The 16081-nt window shown below is 35.8% G+C and overlaps 1 protein-coding gene across 1 annotated transcript in view; it reads left to right on the plus strand.

Annotated features, from left to right (window-relative positions):
• ERC2 (ELKS/RAB6-interacting/CAST family member 2) overlaps window positions 1-15818 on the plus strand; it is a 306850-nt gene extending 291032 nt beyond the window's left edge. The window contains exons 17-19 of the mRNA XM_054387620.1: window positions 351-498; window positions 15433-15567; window positions 15762-15818. Of these exons, the coding sequence (XP_054243595.1) occupies window positions 351-498; window positions 15433-15567; window positions 15762-15818 (340 nt within the window). The remainder of the gene's footprint in view (window positions 1-350; window positions 499-15432; window positions 15568-15761) is intronic.
• Window positions 15819-16081: the final 263 nt, after the last annotated feature.

Genomic DNA, 16081 nt, shown 5'->3' on the forward strand with positions numbered 1-16081 from the left:
ATTTATATGATTTCAATATTTTATTACATGTTTATTTAAAATATTCAAAATTTGGGAAAGTGAATTAAAAATAGTCAATACCAGCATTTTTTTAAAAGCAAGGTATTTCACAGAAATATTGTTACATATCGTATTGTAGGAAAATGTGAGAAATGCTTCTTGAAATAGCTAATGAAAAATCTATAAAAGGGTCTTTTTTGGCTAATCATTTTATTTCATGATTTGATTAGACTTGACAATGTTTGCTGTTTAAAGAAGGTTCAAAAGATAGTTCTAGTGATTAAAAGAAATATGCAGCATGGTACAGTAATAAATGTTTTAATGAGAACTTTTTATTCTTATTTTATCAGGCAGGAAGCTTTGCTCGCTGCAATTAGTGAAAAAGATGCAAACATTGCCTTGCTTGAACTGTCTGCTTCAAAGAAAAAGAAGACTCAAGAGGAAGTAATGGCACTTAAACGAGAGAAGGACAGATTAGTACATCAGTTAAAACAGCAGGTGAGGAGACATTCCTTTTCATACTTTCATGGCAACAGAAAGTTGACATCACTTTCATTTGTACTGTTGTATTCTAGCCCCATATTGAAAGTCTTCAAGGCAGGTCTGACATGTGACAGCAGTTAAGAAACATAGGAGGTGTTCAATGTAAGTGTTTATTGCTTCTCAATGGTTGTTAAGTATTTAGCTGCACATTTGCTTGGCTCCTGTTATATGCAGCCAATACATATATAGTTTCCAACTATACTATAGCTTCTTACTTATGTGAGACAGAGGACAGCAGATACTCTTCTGGTGGCTTTTTCTAATCTTCTTCTGTTCCACTATTTGCTTATCTGTTGTAAAATAATGGAGTTTTAAGAAGGTTTCTGGCTTTCTGAGAGGTTATCTGGAAATTGTGATTATCCTTAAAATAAATTTTCAAATGAATAAAAATTCCTCTGTCCTCAACACTGTAAGTCATTTGAGGTTTAAGAAAAATCCATGCAGTTACAAAGCCTAGAAATGCATTTTACCACAAGCAAGTTTAATTTCTGTTCTGCTTTACTGAGGAAAATGATCACACTAGACACAGTACACATGTACCATACAGTACATAAGTTTGGACAAGCTGGAGAAGTGGGCCCAGGTGGACCTCATGAGGTTCAACAAGGCAGAGTGCAAGGTCCTGCACTTGGGCTGGGACAATCCTCACAATCAATATAGGCTGGAGGAGGATGTGATAGAGAGCAGCCCTGTGGAAAAGGACTTGAGGCTACCAGTGGACAAAAAACTGGACATGAGTCAGCAACATGCACTTGCAGCCCAAATGGTCAATGGCATCCTGGGCTGCATGAAAAGAAGCATGGTCAACAGATTGAGAGAGGTGGTCCTGCCACTTCGCTCTCTGAGACCTCACCTGCTGTGTCAAGCTCTGGAGCCCTCAACACAAAGAGGACATCAAGCTGATGAAGTGGGTCCAGAGGAGGGCCAAAAAGGTGATCGAAGGGCTGGAACACCTCTCCTACAGACAGGCTGAGAGAGCTGGGGTTGTTCAGTGTGGAGAAGAGAAGGCTCTGGGAAGGCCTTATAAGTGTCCTTCCAAAAGGGGGCCTATGAGAAAGCTGGAGAGGGATTGTTTACAAAGGTATGAAGCATTAGGACAAGGGGCAATGGTTTTATACTAGAGAAGGGTAGATTTAGATTGGGCATTAGGAAAAAGTTCTATGAGGGTGGTGGAACATTGGACTAGGTTGCCCAGAATAAGTGAAAAAGACGGGATGTTCTCATGTTCAGAGGTGTATCCTTTGTGTGACTTTCCTGAAGTCTGTAATTGTTGCTTGAGGAGGAGGAGACTACCATTGGCAAAATCACTCTGGTCTCTTTGGCCTGTAGAAGTTATCACTCTGCTATCAGACAGCGTGCCACTTTACAATGAGCATGCCATGCTGATAATGTTTAGGTCATACTGCATAGTCAATGTTATGATTCTTTATTCTGAATCCTGCATTACATACTGTAGAACTTCATGTACTCAGTAACAGAAAGTCAAGGAAAACTTTTCTGCTATGCTAAATTCCCAATAGCTCTGACGTCATGCATCCATCATTGTAGATTTCCCCTGCAGGTCTATAAAAATAGGAAACAGCCCCTGAGCATGAACCTTATCATCCACTTGTGATGCTGACTTTACTACAGACATTACAGCCAAGTACCTGTTTTCCAGCCATGATGCATTCATATCTCATGTCAGCTGGCCAGGAGACATTTCACTCAAATTTCACATGCTAAATAGGCAGATGTGCTTCATGCAGTTTGAGTACTTTATCCCACAGTGCTGGATTGGAGCAGAAGATGTTACTTCCCCAAGTTTAGGGACTTCAGGATTTTTTGGTTTGGTTTGCTTTGGAAGGAGAAGGCAATTATTTCCTGCTGGTAGCTATCTTCTTTTCCCACCACCTTTATCTTTCATTATTGAAGAGTAAATTCACAGTATCACAGTATATCAGAGGTTGGAAGGGACATCAAGAGATCATCAGGTCCAACCCGCCTGCCAGGGCAGGATCACTTTGGGTAGTCTGCACAGGAATGCACCCAGGTGGGTTTTGAAAGTCTCCAGAGAAGGAGACTCTACAACCCCCCTGGGGAGCCTGTTCCAGTGCTCTGTCATCCTCACTGTAAAAAAGTTTCTCCTCATGTTGAGGTGAAATCTTCTATGTTGAAGTTTGAACCCATTGTTCCTTGTCTTATCACTGTGAACCACCCAAAAGAGCCTGGCCCCCTCCACTTGACACTCACCCCTCAAATATTTATAGACATTCATCAGATCCCCTCTCAGTCTTCTCAAGACTAAATAGCCCCAGGGCTCCCAGTCTCTCTAAATTAATAATTTTGTTGTATTCTATGATACCTGTCACAGAGACTTTTAAAATGTATTTCAGAGACTTGGGCAAACTCAGTGGTTTTTTTTGTTTATTTTGTTGGTGGGTTGTTTTGGGTTTTGTTGGGTTTGTTTGTTTGTTTGTTGTTGTGGGGGGTTTGGGTTGTTGTTGGTTTTTGGTTTTGTTTTTTTTTTGCTTTGTACTTTTTAAGTACTGGTGAAAAGTGTTCAAAGCATTCATAACTTCCTTCAGACAGAGTGAAGGAATAGCAAATGGGGATTGCTAGTGAAGCATTGTTTTGGATAACTTCAGTTAGAATTGTAACCAAATACTTCAAATACCTCCATTATTTACAATGATAAAGATCTTCAGTAAAGCTATTTAACTAGATTAAATTGATGCCAAAATAATCTCCCTGTTATCTCAGACACCACAAAAAAGAAAAAAAAAAGAAAATTAAAAAGAAAAAGAGACACCAGGAATAGGAATGTGGTTTAACTGGGTCACCACTTTATTACACTTAACAATTATCTGATAATAGAGGTTGTGGAGATCATTGATGCTTCTTTAATCCCTTTGGGGAGAACCACTGTCGACCCTCAAAGCTTTCACATGTGCATCCATCACAAAGGCTTGTCAGTGCTACTCTTCCTTGCTATGACTATGCTGAGCCAGGAGGGAAGTGATGGGTTCCATGCTGTGTGATATATGCACCCTGTTCCTGAGTTTCTTTGAGAGATGCCATCTCCTAATCTATTTCTGATTCACTACAACTTCAGAGAATGATCAGCTGCAGCATTAAGTATTTTCTTACAGCCTTATTTGTCCCATCACTGGTTTCCATAGCTATTACACTGATGAAAGAAAATGTCAAACTTCCCCAGCCTAATATAATCATGAAAGGGGATATATAAATAAAATATTAAAAATATATAAATAGTGGAAGGTGATTCACAAGATAATGCTAAACATTAGCCCCCCAGATCTGCTCCTGTGCTATACTATGGGAGGAATTTTGCAAGGCAAAATAACAATAATAGGAATGATACAAATCAGTATTCCCTTCATATATAACCACAATAGCAAATAGATTTTTGATGCATCTACCTATCCAATCCAGTAGGAAGCCTTCTGTTCATGGCTACAGGAGAATGATGACTCGTCAAGACAGCAGGGAAAGGGATGAACAATGCAGACCGTAAAGAATCCAAGGAGTGTCTTACTATGTTTTTCCTTCTCATGTTACTCATCACAAAATTTCTCCAATATTGGGAAACTTCAAGCCTCCATGTTGCATCATGAAATATCTGATAGTTTGATTTGCTTTTTCCTTTTGTTTGCAGTTTAGGAAGTTTCTTTCTCTCAGAAAATCTCTGAGGCTCTGTTTCTGCTGCAGTCTTTTTCAGTGGCATCATACCTAGACTTTGTCATGTAGATGATAAACTGAAATTCTGTATGTCTAACAATTACAAATCATTCTGTACTATGGATCATTGCAATTGCATTGCATTACCTAAAAAAATGCATCATTGCACTCTAAGCCTAGGGTGCTGGTTTGCAGATTTCTGACTGTATTCATGAAATGGTCAGGAATATGCTCTCTGAGGCATAAGAAAGGTAATCACTATCTTCCTCTGTAAAATCATGTTGATGAAAGTGAACTTCCCAAAGTCAGAATTCTATTTTTTTGTTTCATACAACAAATGTGAATGCTCCTCCTTAATATTTCTGTGAGTGGGAGAGGGGCAATTGATGTTCTTTCACCTGACTCTGACAAGACCACTGAGGGTTACAATTTAAGGAAAGGAGTTACAGAATTTTAATTGATATACTTTGTAACATTTATAGGTACTTATCTAGCTGGAACATCAAAATGTTTGCAAATTCATCAGTTGCTATTCTGAATGCTGTCCAAGCACTGTGGTGGCTCCCACCATGTGAGATCGTTGTAGGTATCAAAAGCCTGCTTCGTATTTAAAGAGACAGAGCACAGTACGTAGTAGATGTCTTAAAGGTTCAGGAGGTCAATTCTATTAAACTCAGTGGAGTAACTCAAAGTATGGAGGTTGCTCATAGAATTTTATTGTTATTGGATTAAGGCCAGAAAAACAGATTTTATCACTGTACTGTAATGTATTACAGATTTGCACTCAGATTGAGTTGCCTAAATGCAAATGTAGCTACTTTTACCACAGACTTACACTGTGAAAACCCTCTCTAATCACTCTGATAGACTCCTGAAGCATCCTGCTGTATTTTGTATTTCAGCTGAAAGCTTATCGGCTCCCCATAAGCTTCCTTAGGGTTTCTTCAGAAGAATATTTGCATTGTGCCATAGGCAGTGAGCATAAAAGATTCAGTGAAACGAAGGAAAATACCAAGAGCTTTTCAATATCTAGGAGAAACAGGCTATTATCTAAACAGGTACTGTTCGGGCAAAGATAAAACAAATACAGTGTACTGCCTGCTTAGGCATATCTTAGTGTATCTGTGCCATAAGCTTGATGCTATTTCATGTCTCTAATTTTAATGTGGTTTGTCCTACAACAGTGAAGTCAGTTACTGAAGGCAAAATATTTGCTTCCCAAATGCACCTCTTTCCCATCCCCCAACCTCAAAAACACCTGCAAATTTTTCTTTTCAATTGTTCAACATGTTTTTGTCATAAAATTTCAGTGTTTTCCGCATCAACAAATGCGTTGGTTTCCATCACTCAACTGTGTCCACAGACTGACATGGCCATCCCAGTAGTACTCTAAATTACAATAGCATTAAGCCAGAAATAGAATGTGTTCAAAAAACAAAGTTTAAAAAAGTTTCAAATGCAAATTTCAGGGGTTTTTCTCCTTTTAAACAGTTCATTATTTATATAATCCTTCTAGCACCAAATATGCTGCTGAATACTTTTATTCAGTTTTTCTATTCAAATATTTCTGGCCTTTGAGAATCTCAAACAGATTGTAAGCTACCAAGACATGGATTTTTAACTAGTTTGTTACAATTCTTCATGCTGAAAAAGGAATTAAATATACTGCCTTTGTAGGAGCATAAGACCATATGTGATTTAAGTAAACCACGTAAGTATTGCTTTTATCTCAAGTACTGTCTTACTTTTACAGATTTTTGAGACCTAGGAAAATTATTTGTATCACAGTGTATCGACATGTAAAATTAGTAGCAGTAATACTGACCTCTGTGTTGCAAACACCTTCCATAAGAAATAAGCATATTTAATTGTAATGATTTAAATACAATTCAGCAGATGCAATCTGTCAGTTAAATATCTATCATTTAATGATTAAAATAAATAGGAAGCATCATAATGCACTCCAAAAACCAGAACCACTAGTATTGTTTTCATTCTTACTTCAAATACTGTATTTTGAGAGCTGTAGATCTTTGTAGTAGGCTTAAAAAAAAACCTGTAAGAAATACAATATTAAACAAAATCATCAGGAGGTCTTGGCTGAGTGATTACATAATATTTATAATTACTCTGGCCAAAACTCTTTTGAGAATTCCAAGACAGCTATTTTTAGAGAAATCTGTGTAGTGATGCAATCCTTCATGAAATAATTGAAGTCCATTTTTAGAACGTCTCAAGTGATTTTGGTAAGAGCAGAAGACACTGCTATGTTAGTGATTCATTCTGAACTTGGATACTGCGAGAAAATTTCCTCGTTGCCTCTTTTTGCTTTTGGGATACAGAGCCAAAAATGCAAGTAAAGTTGGCTAAAATGCAAGGTCCTCTAACTCCTTGAGAACATTTAATTTTTCTTCTCAAAACATGGAATTAGAACCCTTTTCGGTGTTCTCAGGACTGCAGGTGTACAGAATACTCTGGCCAGAGGCAAAGCTGGTGTTTGGCAGTCTTCTCTAGTCTATTAGTTCACTACTCTATATTTCATCACATGAGCATAATGCTAATGAAATAAAAAGTGTGAGAAAAAATTAAGGATTGTAAAAAACCTGTGTGACCACCCTTTCTCAGCAAATCAACCATTTGCAGTATTTTCTCCTGCATGTAATACGTAGAAGTATTTCTTACTATTTGACATCTAAATATTTCAAAGAACTCTTTCAGCAGCAAAGAAATGAAATGGAACTAAGGCAATGTGTTGCATTACATGTACTGTTCTAGTTAAGTATATGAGAAATGCTGCTAATGGGATATAATAGTGGTAACATCAAGCACATACTACATTGTGTTTTTTATGGAATTGAAAGTGATTCTGTTACTGTATAAGAAAAAGGATATTATTAGAATTTGTTGTGATTGTTCTGGCTGCCCAAAACATTGCTTTGCAAAATTGTGCTTTAATGAATTGCATTTAAACCATCTAATGTTTAACAAGTGTGGAAACAAAAAGTCTTGCATGCTTTCTTACGATATCTGTAGAGGGGTTATAATTTGTAGACCTGTGATCAGTAGCACTGTCCTTGTACTGTCTTGAATCCTAATCACTGTTGTTTCTGTTTCTGATGTTGTCAAACTACAAATGGTTTGACTTCCTTGAATTTCACAGGTGGCAATATTATAGGAGCACAGAATACTACAGTATCGTTTATTAGTAATATTGTTATTCTATACACAAATCAAATATTTTTGAATTTGAGACTGTAGTTGTCAATTTTGCCAACCAGAGGCAGCTTACATGTAAACCCAGAGTGGACCAGATTAGTCTAGGAGTCAAACAGCATAGTACCACTTCTCCTTATAGCTTAGCACAGCAGGCTCCATATGGCACATAGTAAGAAGGAGAACATATTTGTGTAGTTAATGCCCTTTGCCTGATCAAATTAGTTAATTCAGAAGAAATGTTGTGTGTTGTACCGGCAACGTTGGCAGTGCTCACACAAGACTTTTCACATATTCTCATTAAGATTTAAAACTGTGTGTTGTAAAAGTAAAAGGACTCATAGGTGAGTCCATAGAAAAGTCATAGGTGGACATGATATCACTCTTTCCACTTCGTGGTCTCAGGAATCCACATTCTTCCACATAGTATTTTTATACACACGTTTTCCAATGAGAGGCTTCACATCTTTGCCTTGTAGCCTATAAGCAATAAGGTCCTGAAGGCATCACAAGCCTGATACACAAGTCCTTTCCTGTTTATAGTTGGTGATCTGCTTTTTAAAATCTGTTTCTGTTTGTTCTCTGTTCAGAGTTTTTCATTCTGAGGAATTTATATCATATCTTAAGCATGGCCGTGTCTAATGGCACCCGGTTTCACTGGCGATAATCTCAATAGCTATAGTTGTCATAATGCACTTTGTGCAACTTCATTAAGACTCAAAATCTTAAGTGGAAAAAGTAAGTAATTCAGATATAAAATAGTGTACATATTAACACTGAAAGTTAGTAATTTTTGATCTGGCTAGGTTGATATGTGAAAATGTGTGTTAAGTATCTCAGATAAGCATAGTGAGTGTCTCCGCTGTATATGAGTGAACTTCCAAGCCAAAAAGTTGTAGGGTTTGGGGTTTGTTTTGTTTTGTTCATTTTTTTTTTCTCCATGGGACATTTTTGAAGCCAGTCCTTAAATTGTACTACAAAGCACCCCATGATAAGAAGGCTAAATATAATCAACACTTGATTATAAGTCCAGTGCTAAGTAGCCAGTTATTAAAAAAGTATTGCAAGAATTGGGTGTCAAACTTTCACGCTTCTGTGATGGTGAATGAAATTTATAACTTCTACAATCTAGCATCTAAGAAAAATTAATTATATGTAACAGAATTACATATATATACCTCTATAAAGCATATCAAGACAGTGTTGTAGTATTGTCTCCATTTTGGCCTGTGTTCCAAGTAATGATGAAATTTATTTTTTATCGATTTTTATTGCATACAATGGAAGAAATGTAGTAATTTCAACTTAGACTGTATTTTCTATATGATACAAATGAGAGAACTGGGCTTGATAATGAAACTGCAAAAATTACAGCTGAAATTAACTATTCAGACATTAAAGATGCTGAAAGACAAGCAGTGCTACTAACAGATTTGCAGTTTCAAAGGTCTTGTTTAACTGTTGAGGTTTCTGATTCATGTCTGGTTTAAATAATTATTACAGGGAAGTATCTTTTTAATGAGTTATTTCCTGTTGTAAAGAAAAAAGGAAAAAAAATCCAAAAGAACCTTACCTTCTCACGTTGCTTGTCAGCATTTAATATAACCTAGCCTGAGATGTCCTCGGGCAGCTGCTGTTTCAGAGCTTTAATTATGGTTTTTAACCCACTTCTTTGTGTCTATTTTCTTACATGCTTCTGTGTAATTACAAAGTTTAGTAGTAGGACTTTGACAAATACTTTTAGCATGACTTTAGCCTATACATTACTGAGAATGCTGTATTATTATATTTCCTGTGTTTCAAGCCATACTTTTAATTCACTGAACTTAAAAAGACTTCAAAAAGACAGCCTTTGCAGAGACCTAAGCTGAAAAGTCAGATGGACCATTTTCAAGTTAACATAATTTTATTCAGTCACAAGTGTCAGGAAAGTTGAAGTTTGGCCTTAATACTTTAGATAAGTGTCTGCATGGCACTTGGAACTGCTGCCTGTCTTGGTCTGCCAAGTGTCTAATATCCCTGCTGGTTTTGTGTGACTCTTATCCTTGTGAACTGAGAGGCTTGTCCTGCGCCCTAACTTTCAGTATAAGGCAGGCACATTTTGTAGTGTTGCAAAGCAGCAGGTGTAATCGTTGTTAGTATCAGTTGAAGAGTACTGAGGTTTAAAATGCACCAAGATATATGTAAAACTTTTATGCTCATGTTCAACACAACTATCAGATTCAGGCCTGAAAAGGTCTGCCCTGAGAACTGCTTTCCACTGCTGCACAGCAATTTGAACATCAATTGCTTTTGTGTTTAACTTGGGAGGAAGGTTGAATTTCATGAAAAATTGGAAAATACACTGTACTGTTGCTTTGTCCCTCTTCTCTGTCCCTTGAAACTGGGGAGGGGAGGCAAGGCCTGAAGGACAAGTGTTCTGGTTACACACAGGTTACAAATGAGAAGTATGATAAGATTTTAGTGCAAAACATCACATGAATTAACTTTAATATATAACTAGATACAGATGTGAAAAAGGAAATTTTATGTGCTTTCTTAGCATAGAAGTTTTACCATGTTCTTTACTTTGTATGCAACAGTCCTGTCATTAATGGGGTAAAAATTAGAAAGTGCTAAATGAGGAATACACAAATTTTTCTACAATCATGCAGAATTTTAGCCTGTGTGCATCATGTCTCTTACACTTTCTGAGACAAGTCATACATCATAACAGGAAAAGAAAAACATGCTTATTAGCCCATTTGGAATTGTAATAGGGAAAAAATAATTGTGCTCCTCAATGGAGGCAGGAAACTAAGCAGCAAACCCCATGTTAAAATACAGTTAAGTGTAAGAATATAAGAATAGATGACATTACAGGGATGTTATAAAAAGAAAATGCGTAATTAAAGCACTCAGTAAAACATAACTCTACCCTGTAGTGATGCATTCCAACACCCACATGTTTATGATTATGACAGTTATTTAGCATCTGGAGATCCTAGTTTGCTACCATACTGTAGTGTTTTTTCATATCTTTTGGTTACTGATGAGTGCTTGCAAATTTAGCCTTCATGACCTATGAGATTTTTCTATTGAAATTGTCTTGATATCTAAAAATTTACTGCAAAAGCAAGCAAAAAGCTTGCATTGATTGTTATCATACATTGCTAATGATAGAAGAGAAGAATATAATTTATTTTGGAAATAATTATCATTGTGTTGCTAGTAGTATACTGTGGGAAGTGTCTTGAATAATTAGCATTAAAAAATACAAGCTCTGAAATACTTGGAATTATATTGAATATTGAGGTCCACTAGCTCCAGTATTGGCAAGAGGTCCTTCAGAGCTATGGCCAGTTTACAGATTCTTTGGCTTGTGGAAAAATGACACAAGTCCTTTGGTCAAAACCACAGTGGGCTATATTTTAAAAGTTTTCTCATTTAATCGTGTTGATTCAAGAGGTCTGCTACCATGAAAATGAATTGAGAACAGTCATAGCGTTAGGCTTTTAAACAATAATAGCCTTGGGATTTATCTTATTTTGCTGTGGCTAGATAATTAGCGAACCAGTGCTCAAAAATGTCTATATCACGAAGTTTAACCAAAAGAATTTTCAGCTGAGTTAGCAATGGCATCTCTTTTCTAGATGACAAATAAGGTTTGGCTTATTATCAAATCACTTATGGAGGATGCATGTATCTTTAGTAAGCTTGAGATGATCCAAGAGGGTGGAACTGAATAACAGTGATGTTGCTTCAAGATTGGAACTTGAACTTCTTATTTTTGGTCTCAGAAACATATTTAATGATGGAAATAAATGGAAACTTGGTGAAGAGTTTTAAAAAAATAAAACAGACAGTGAACTTTATAAAGTTCTAGTTACACAGTCTTTACATGGCATTTAATTTTAATTTTCAGTGTAGTCTGTGATCACTTCTTTGGTTTGAAAAGTCTCCATAAAGCTTATTTGGAAACTAAACATCATTTGTTACCTTCTGAAATGCCTTTTGTAGCTATTTTTCAAGGTTCAAGCTTAACAGTGGAATATTCGGTATTTTGTAGTGAACCGATATATTCTGTTTTCATAAGTCTTCATTTCATGAAAGCTCTTATGGTCGTTTAACACATTGTGAGTGATAAATGTGATTTGATAAATTTTAATGATATGTAAGGCCAAGTACAGTATTTATTGTCCAATATTCAATTATCTTTAACTTATCAAATAACAAATCAGCTGTAAATTGCATTCTACAGTTAGCAGTTAGCAACTTTTGTATTGTGCAGCAGTAGAAATTATAAGAAATTCTTCACTTGTCTTCAGACAATAACAGTGTTCAAAGAATGTATAAAAATACTGTTCTGACATGAAAACATTTTATTTGGTGAGAGTAAGTACAGAACTGGCTTAATTGGCGAACATTTTTTTAAACCCTCAGCTAATGGAATTCAGGCCTGAAGCATTGGATTCATACTGGAAATGCTTTGATTAGAGTCATGTTAGTTCCACTAGGTTTCTGCAACTTCTGGATAAATTTGGTAAACTATACAGTCTTAAGCACACAATTTTTTAGATCTTTATCTTCTGGATTTCAAAGTTATAACAGTTTTTATTTGTGTTTTCTCAAATTATAGGACAAAATAATTCAGATTAAATAATTCGTTAGTTAAAGTCAGGAAGACTAGAACTAAACATCTGCCACATGAAGATCTCAGATATTAGCTCTGTGGAAATTGTGGAAATGTTAGCTTGCCTTTTTTTTTTTTTTCCAAATAGTAAGATTGCAAGAAATAGAAGTAAAAGCTAGAATTAAAGCTGGAATGTAGGGCTCTAGATTCTAAATTCCGTGCTCTAATAATTACACCACAGAATATCTGCAGGAGAGCTTCTAGACTTTTATATCTGCCTCTTTTCCATATTATACAAAGAGAAATCCAACCCTATTGAAAATGAATATTCTAGAAATATTTCAAATTCCATTTAGTGAAGAGAGACTTAGAAGAAAATCCAGATCAAGTAATAGATATTGAATGATATTACACCTATATCCCAGAGCAACAAATTTTACTATTTTTCCTTATTTGAACATCATTCATGAGAGTTTTGTTAACTTTGTCCAGATGACAGATCAAAGCATAGTTGCTTTTTGCCACCTTGCTAAAATATTTTCTAAAAGACATTTTTAATATTATAGTTTTACAGTTACAGATTGCTGTTAAGCTATTTAGTCTGTTACCAGTCAGTCAAAGGCTTTCATTTCACTTCAGTAGATCCTTACTTAAATCCAACAGAGTTTTAGGAGGACAAAAAATAGCTGTCAGTTTTCTTTGGTAAATGGGTGTGGTGGGTTCAAATTAACCCCCAACTAATTTGGAGAATTACCCCTTCAAAAATAAAATTGCCAGACCAGCTCAGTTTGGGATGGAAGCACATGAAGCTATATTTACAAGCAAACTACAATCTAGAAATATGAAATGCCATGAATATGTACAAAATATACACTGTATGTACAATATTATATATATGCAATATATAAACAACACAGAAATTCCTCAAAAACCACCTGGATGGATCTGGAGCACCTGTTCATTTCTTCCCCACTCCTTCCTTCTTCCCTTTACCTCACACAGTAGTCAAAAGAGAGATACCCTTGCAAGGCCATGACAGAGAGAGGAAAGTTGCAAGCAGAAGCAATAGGAGAAGAAAAGAGATAAAGAACTCTTTATGCCTCTGCTCTCTGTTCCCATTAGCAGTCCAATGAATTACATAGACCTTATCATTATTTTCCTTATACATCTAATGTTAATTTATTTTCAGTGTTCGCAGTCAGGGACTAGGCTAAAGCTCCCCCTTCAAACTGTAACAATGGGTTAAAAAATCAGTTACACAATACCCTCTGTGACCTTGACAACTTAAGAAATAGTGATATTGAATGATCAAAGACAACTCTTTCAACCCCTAAGGGTGTTAATATACCTGTGTACCTAGATTTAAGCTGCTTTTTATTTCTCTATCACTTTTTTATTTCAAAATGGATGCTGCGTTTATTGAATGTAGTCAACAAATTTAAAACCAAAAAAAGTCTGTGGAAACTGTTTAGGCTAATACTAATAAGGCTATACATGGTCTGTAGTAGGTGCAGTTCATTAATTGCATTGTACAAGTCGTTGTGTTCACCTGGTATTTTCTAAAAGAAGTGTTGGTATGATAGTTCTGTTTTCAGAGCTGTGGCTACATAGTTTTAAAGAACCCGTTTTTAGGAAAACTGTATCAAAAATAATAGTTTTGAAAGGAAAGCATGGATACAATTTTCAACTATTTAATTCAGACCTCGAGTAATTTTCCAGAGTAACCTATAATGCAGATAAGATACGGCACAGTTTAAATGCATGAGCAGTCATCACTCTAATTTTCATGAACTGTGCATTCCAAGACCAAGTTTCTTATCATCCAGAAAAGTCATATTAAATAATCTGTTGTGCTTTCAGAATTGATATAAGAAAACATCTTAGCTGTTCTTGAATAGGAAATCTTGCAGATGTTGCAGGAAATTATGGCATTTCCAAGTCAGTAGGTGGTATTTTTCCCTCACAATCTGTACTGAAGCAGTGTCCTAATGTGTTTGAAATCATGCCATGTTTTGTCCTTCCTAAATCAAAGTTAAGCATACCTGGAAAATAGAGTTCAGTGTGGAAGTGTAACACTGATAGTAGCAGAAGGAAAGACAAACAGAACTCCAAAATCCTATTCCTTACTGTTGTGAAGAGCTAATAAATAAAATCCAAAAGCTTTTTAACATGATAGCTTGCAAAATATTTAGCATTATTTTAAGAAAGTAATGACAGTTCCAAGTCATGTAAAAGCATGGATGGTTTGATGATTACTTGGGTGGAAAATAAATTCTCATTTCACATTTTGTATGTATTCTGTTTCCAGAATAGGCACACTAAAGGAAGCCTACTACAGCATTAACATTTCTTTGTGCACATTTTACTGCAGTCTGGCATCCAAAAGGAAGAAACACTAGAAGTGGTTTATTTATATTTCAGCACCAAATTAGAAAGATGACATCATTCATTTACAGTTCTTATCCTATGACAGGTCTAATCCCCAACACCTCATTACAGGGGACACTTTTAGGATTGCATATATCATCTTGTTTAACTTTTGCATTCTTTTATGGAATACAGTTGAAAGGTAGGAAATTTAAGGCTGTTCATTGATAAGAAAATAAACTAATAAAATGTTAGGAGCTTCCCCAAAGAGGCAGGGTATTACAGTGTTTACAGTAAGTGGGTTATTATTTGTCTATTAATTCTCCATCTTTTCCACTCCTTTGTTCAAAAAGCCTTCTTCTTTGAATCTAAAGACAGAGCAACTATGATGATTCAGACCATGTTGGTCTTTTGGCAAAATTGGTAGAAATTCATAGCTAAAATTCATACAGTTCTATGCTATCTTTTTATATGGGAAGGATAAAATATAGTTCTAACTGCAGATAATTAGTATTAAAAATATGAATTGATGCCATATAGTGCCAGTGCAATCTCTGTTCAAAGGAATCCACCACTTGGCCAGGTGAGGACATTTGATCTGCAACATGAAGAGAAGATGCTCTTTTAGTGCTATGGAGATGCTCATAGTGGCTAAACCATGTACATATATGATCTTTGGTAGTCCCTCTATCTCGTTGTTGTGGGTGCTTTAAGATTTTGGTGTGGTTTGGTATTTGTTTTTAACAGAACTGAGTGCAGATCACTCTTTTCTGTGGTCCTTCTAATGGATATCATGTGAAGTGCTTGAGAAGCATTGTGACAATTACAAAAAACCCCAAAAATTTGCTAAAAAGATATGTCAGGATTTCCTGTGATCCCTCTGGTTCATAGTTTTTCTCACATTTTTTTTAGATTTTGTTGTACTCAAATATTCCTGTGTGAAATCTTACCATAACACTGTTAGAGTAATATATTCCAATACATAATAGAATTGTTTCACTTTACATCTTAAACAGACACAAAATAGAATGAAACTGATGGCAGATAACTACGATGATGACCACCATCACTACCACCACCATCACCACCACCACCATCACCGATCTCCTGGGAGGCCACAACACTCCAACCACAGACCCTCTCCAGACCAGGTTAGTCACCTCTTTTTTCACCTTCAGTTTTATAATTTTACAATTTTGATATTTCAAGATAAGATAAATAAGCAAATGATGATTTCTTAAAATGGAAACAAATAGCCCTGGTATATATTCCTATATCTAAAGCAATTTAAACATTCTGCCTCTTTATCTGGTGTCTTATATTCTCCATCCCTATCTTTCTTTAGAAGTTTTGCAGGTATTTTCAGCATCTCATAACAGTGTTTTCAGTAGAATATCAGTGAAGTGCTCCATAGTGATTAAGAGTGATTTCAGAAGTATGAACTTCTTTGGAATTTTTTTTTTTGTTTGTTGAAAGTAAATGGATTAACCATTGGTACCGGAAAACCTGTGCCTTTTGGCAACTTGTAAACCAGCTATTCTGAATGGGCTTTGAAAGTATCTTTCTGTTGGAGGCTTCAAATAATAGATATATCTTAAAATCTATAGTGATGTGTTTTTAACTAGACAAGATAGTTAGTTGAGCTCCAGCCAGGGCCAGGGCCAG

The sequence above is a fragment of the Indicator indicator genome, chromosome 15 (genome assembly GCF_027791375.1).
Source record: "Indicator indicator isolate 239-I01 chromosome 15, UM_Iind_1.1, whole genome shotgun sequence".
NCBI classification, from domain to species: Eukaryota; Metazoa; Chordata; class Aves; order Piciformes; family Indicatoridae; genus Indicator; species Indicator indicator.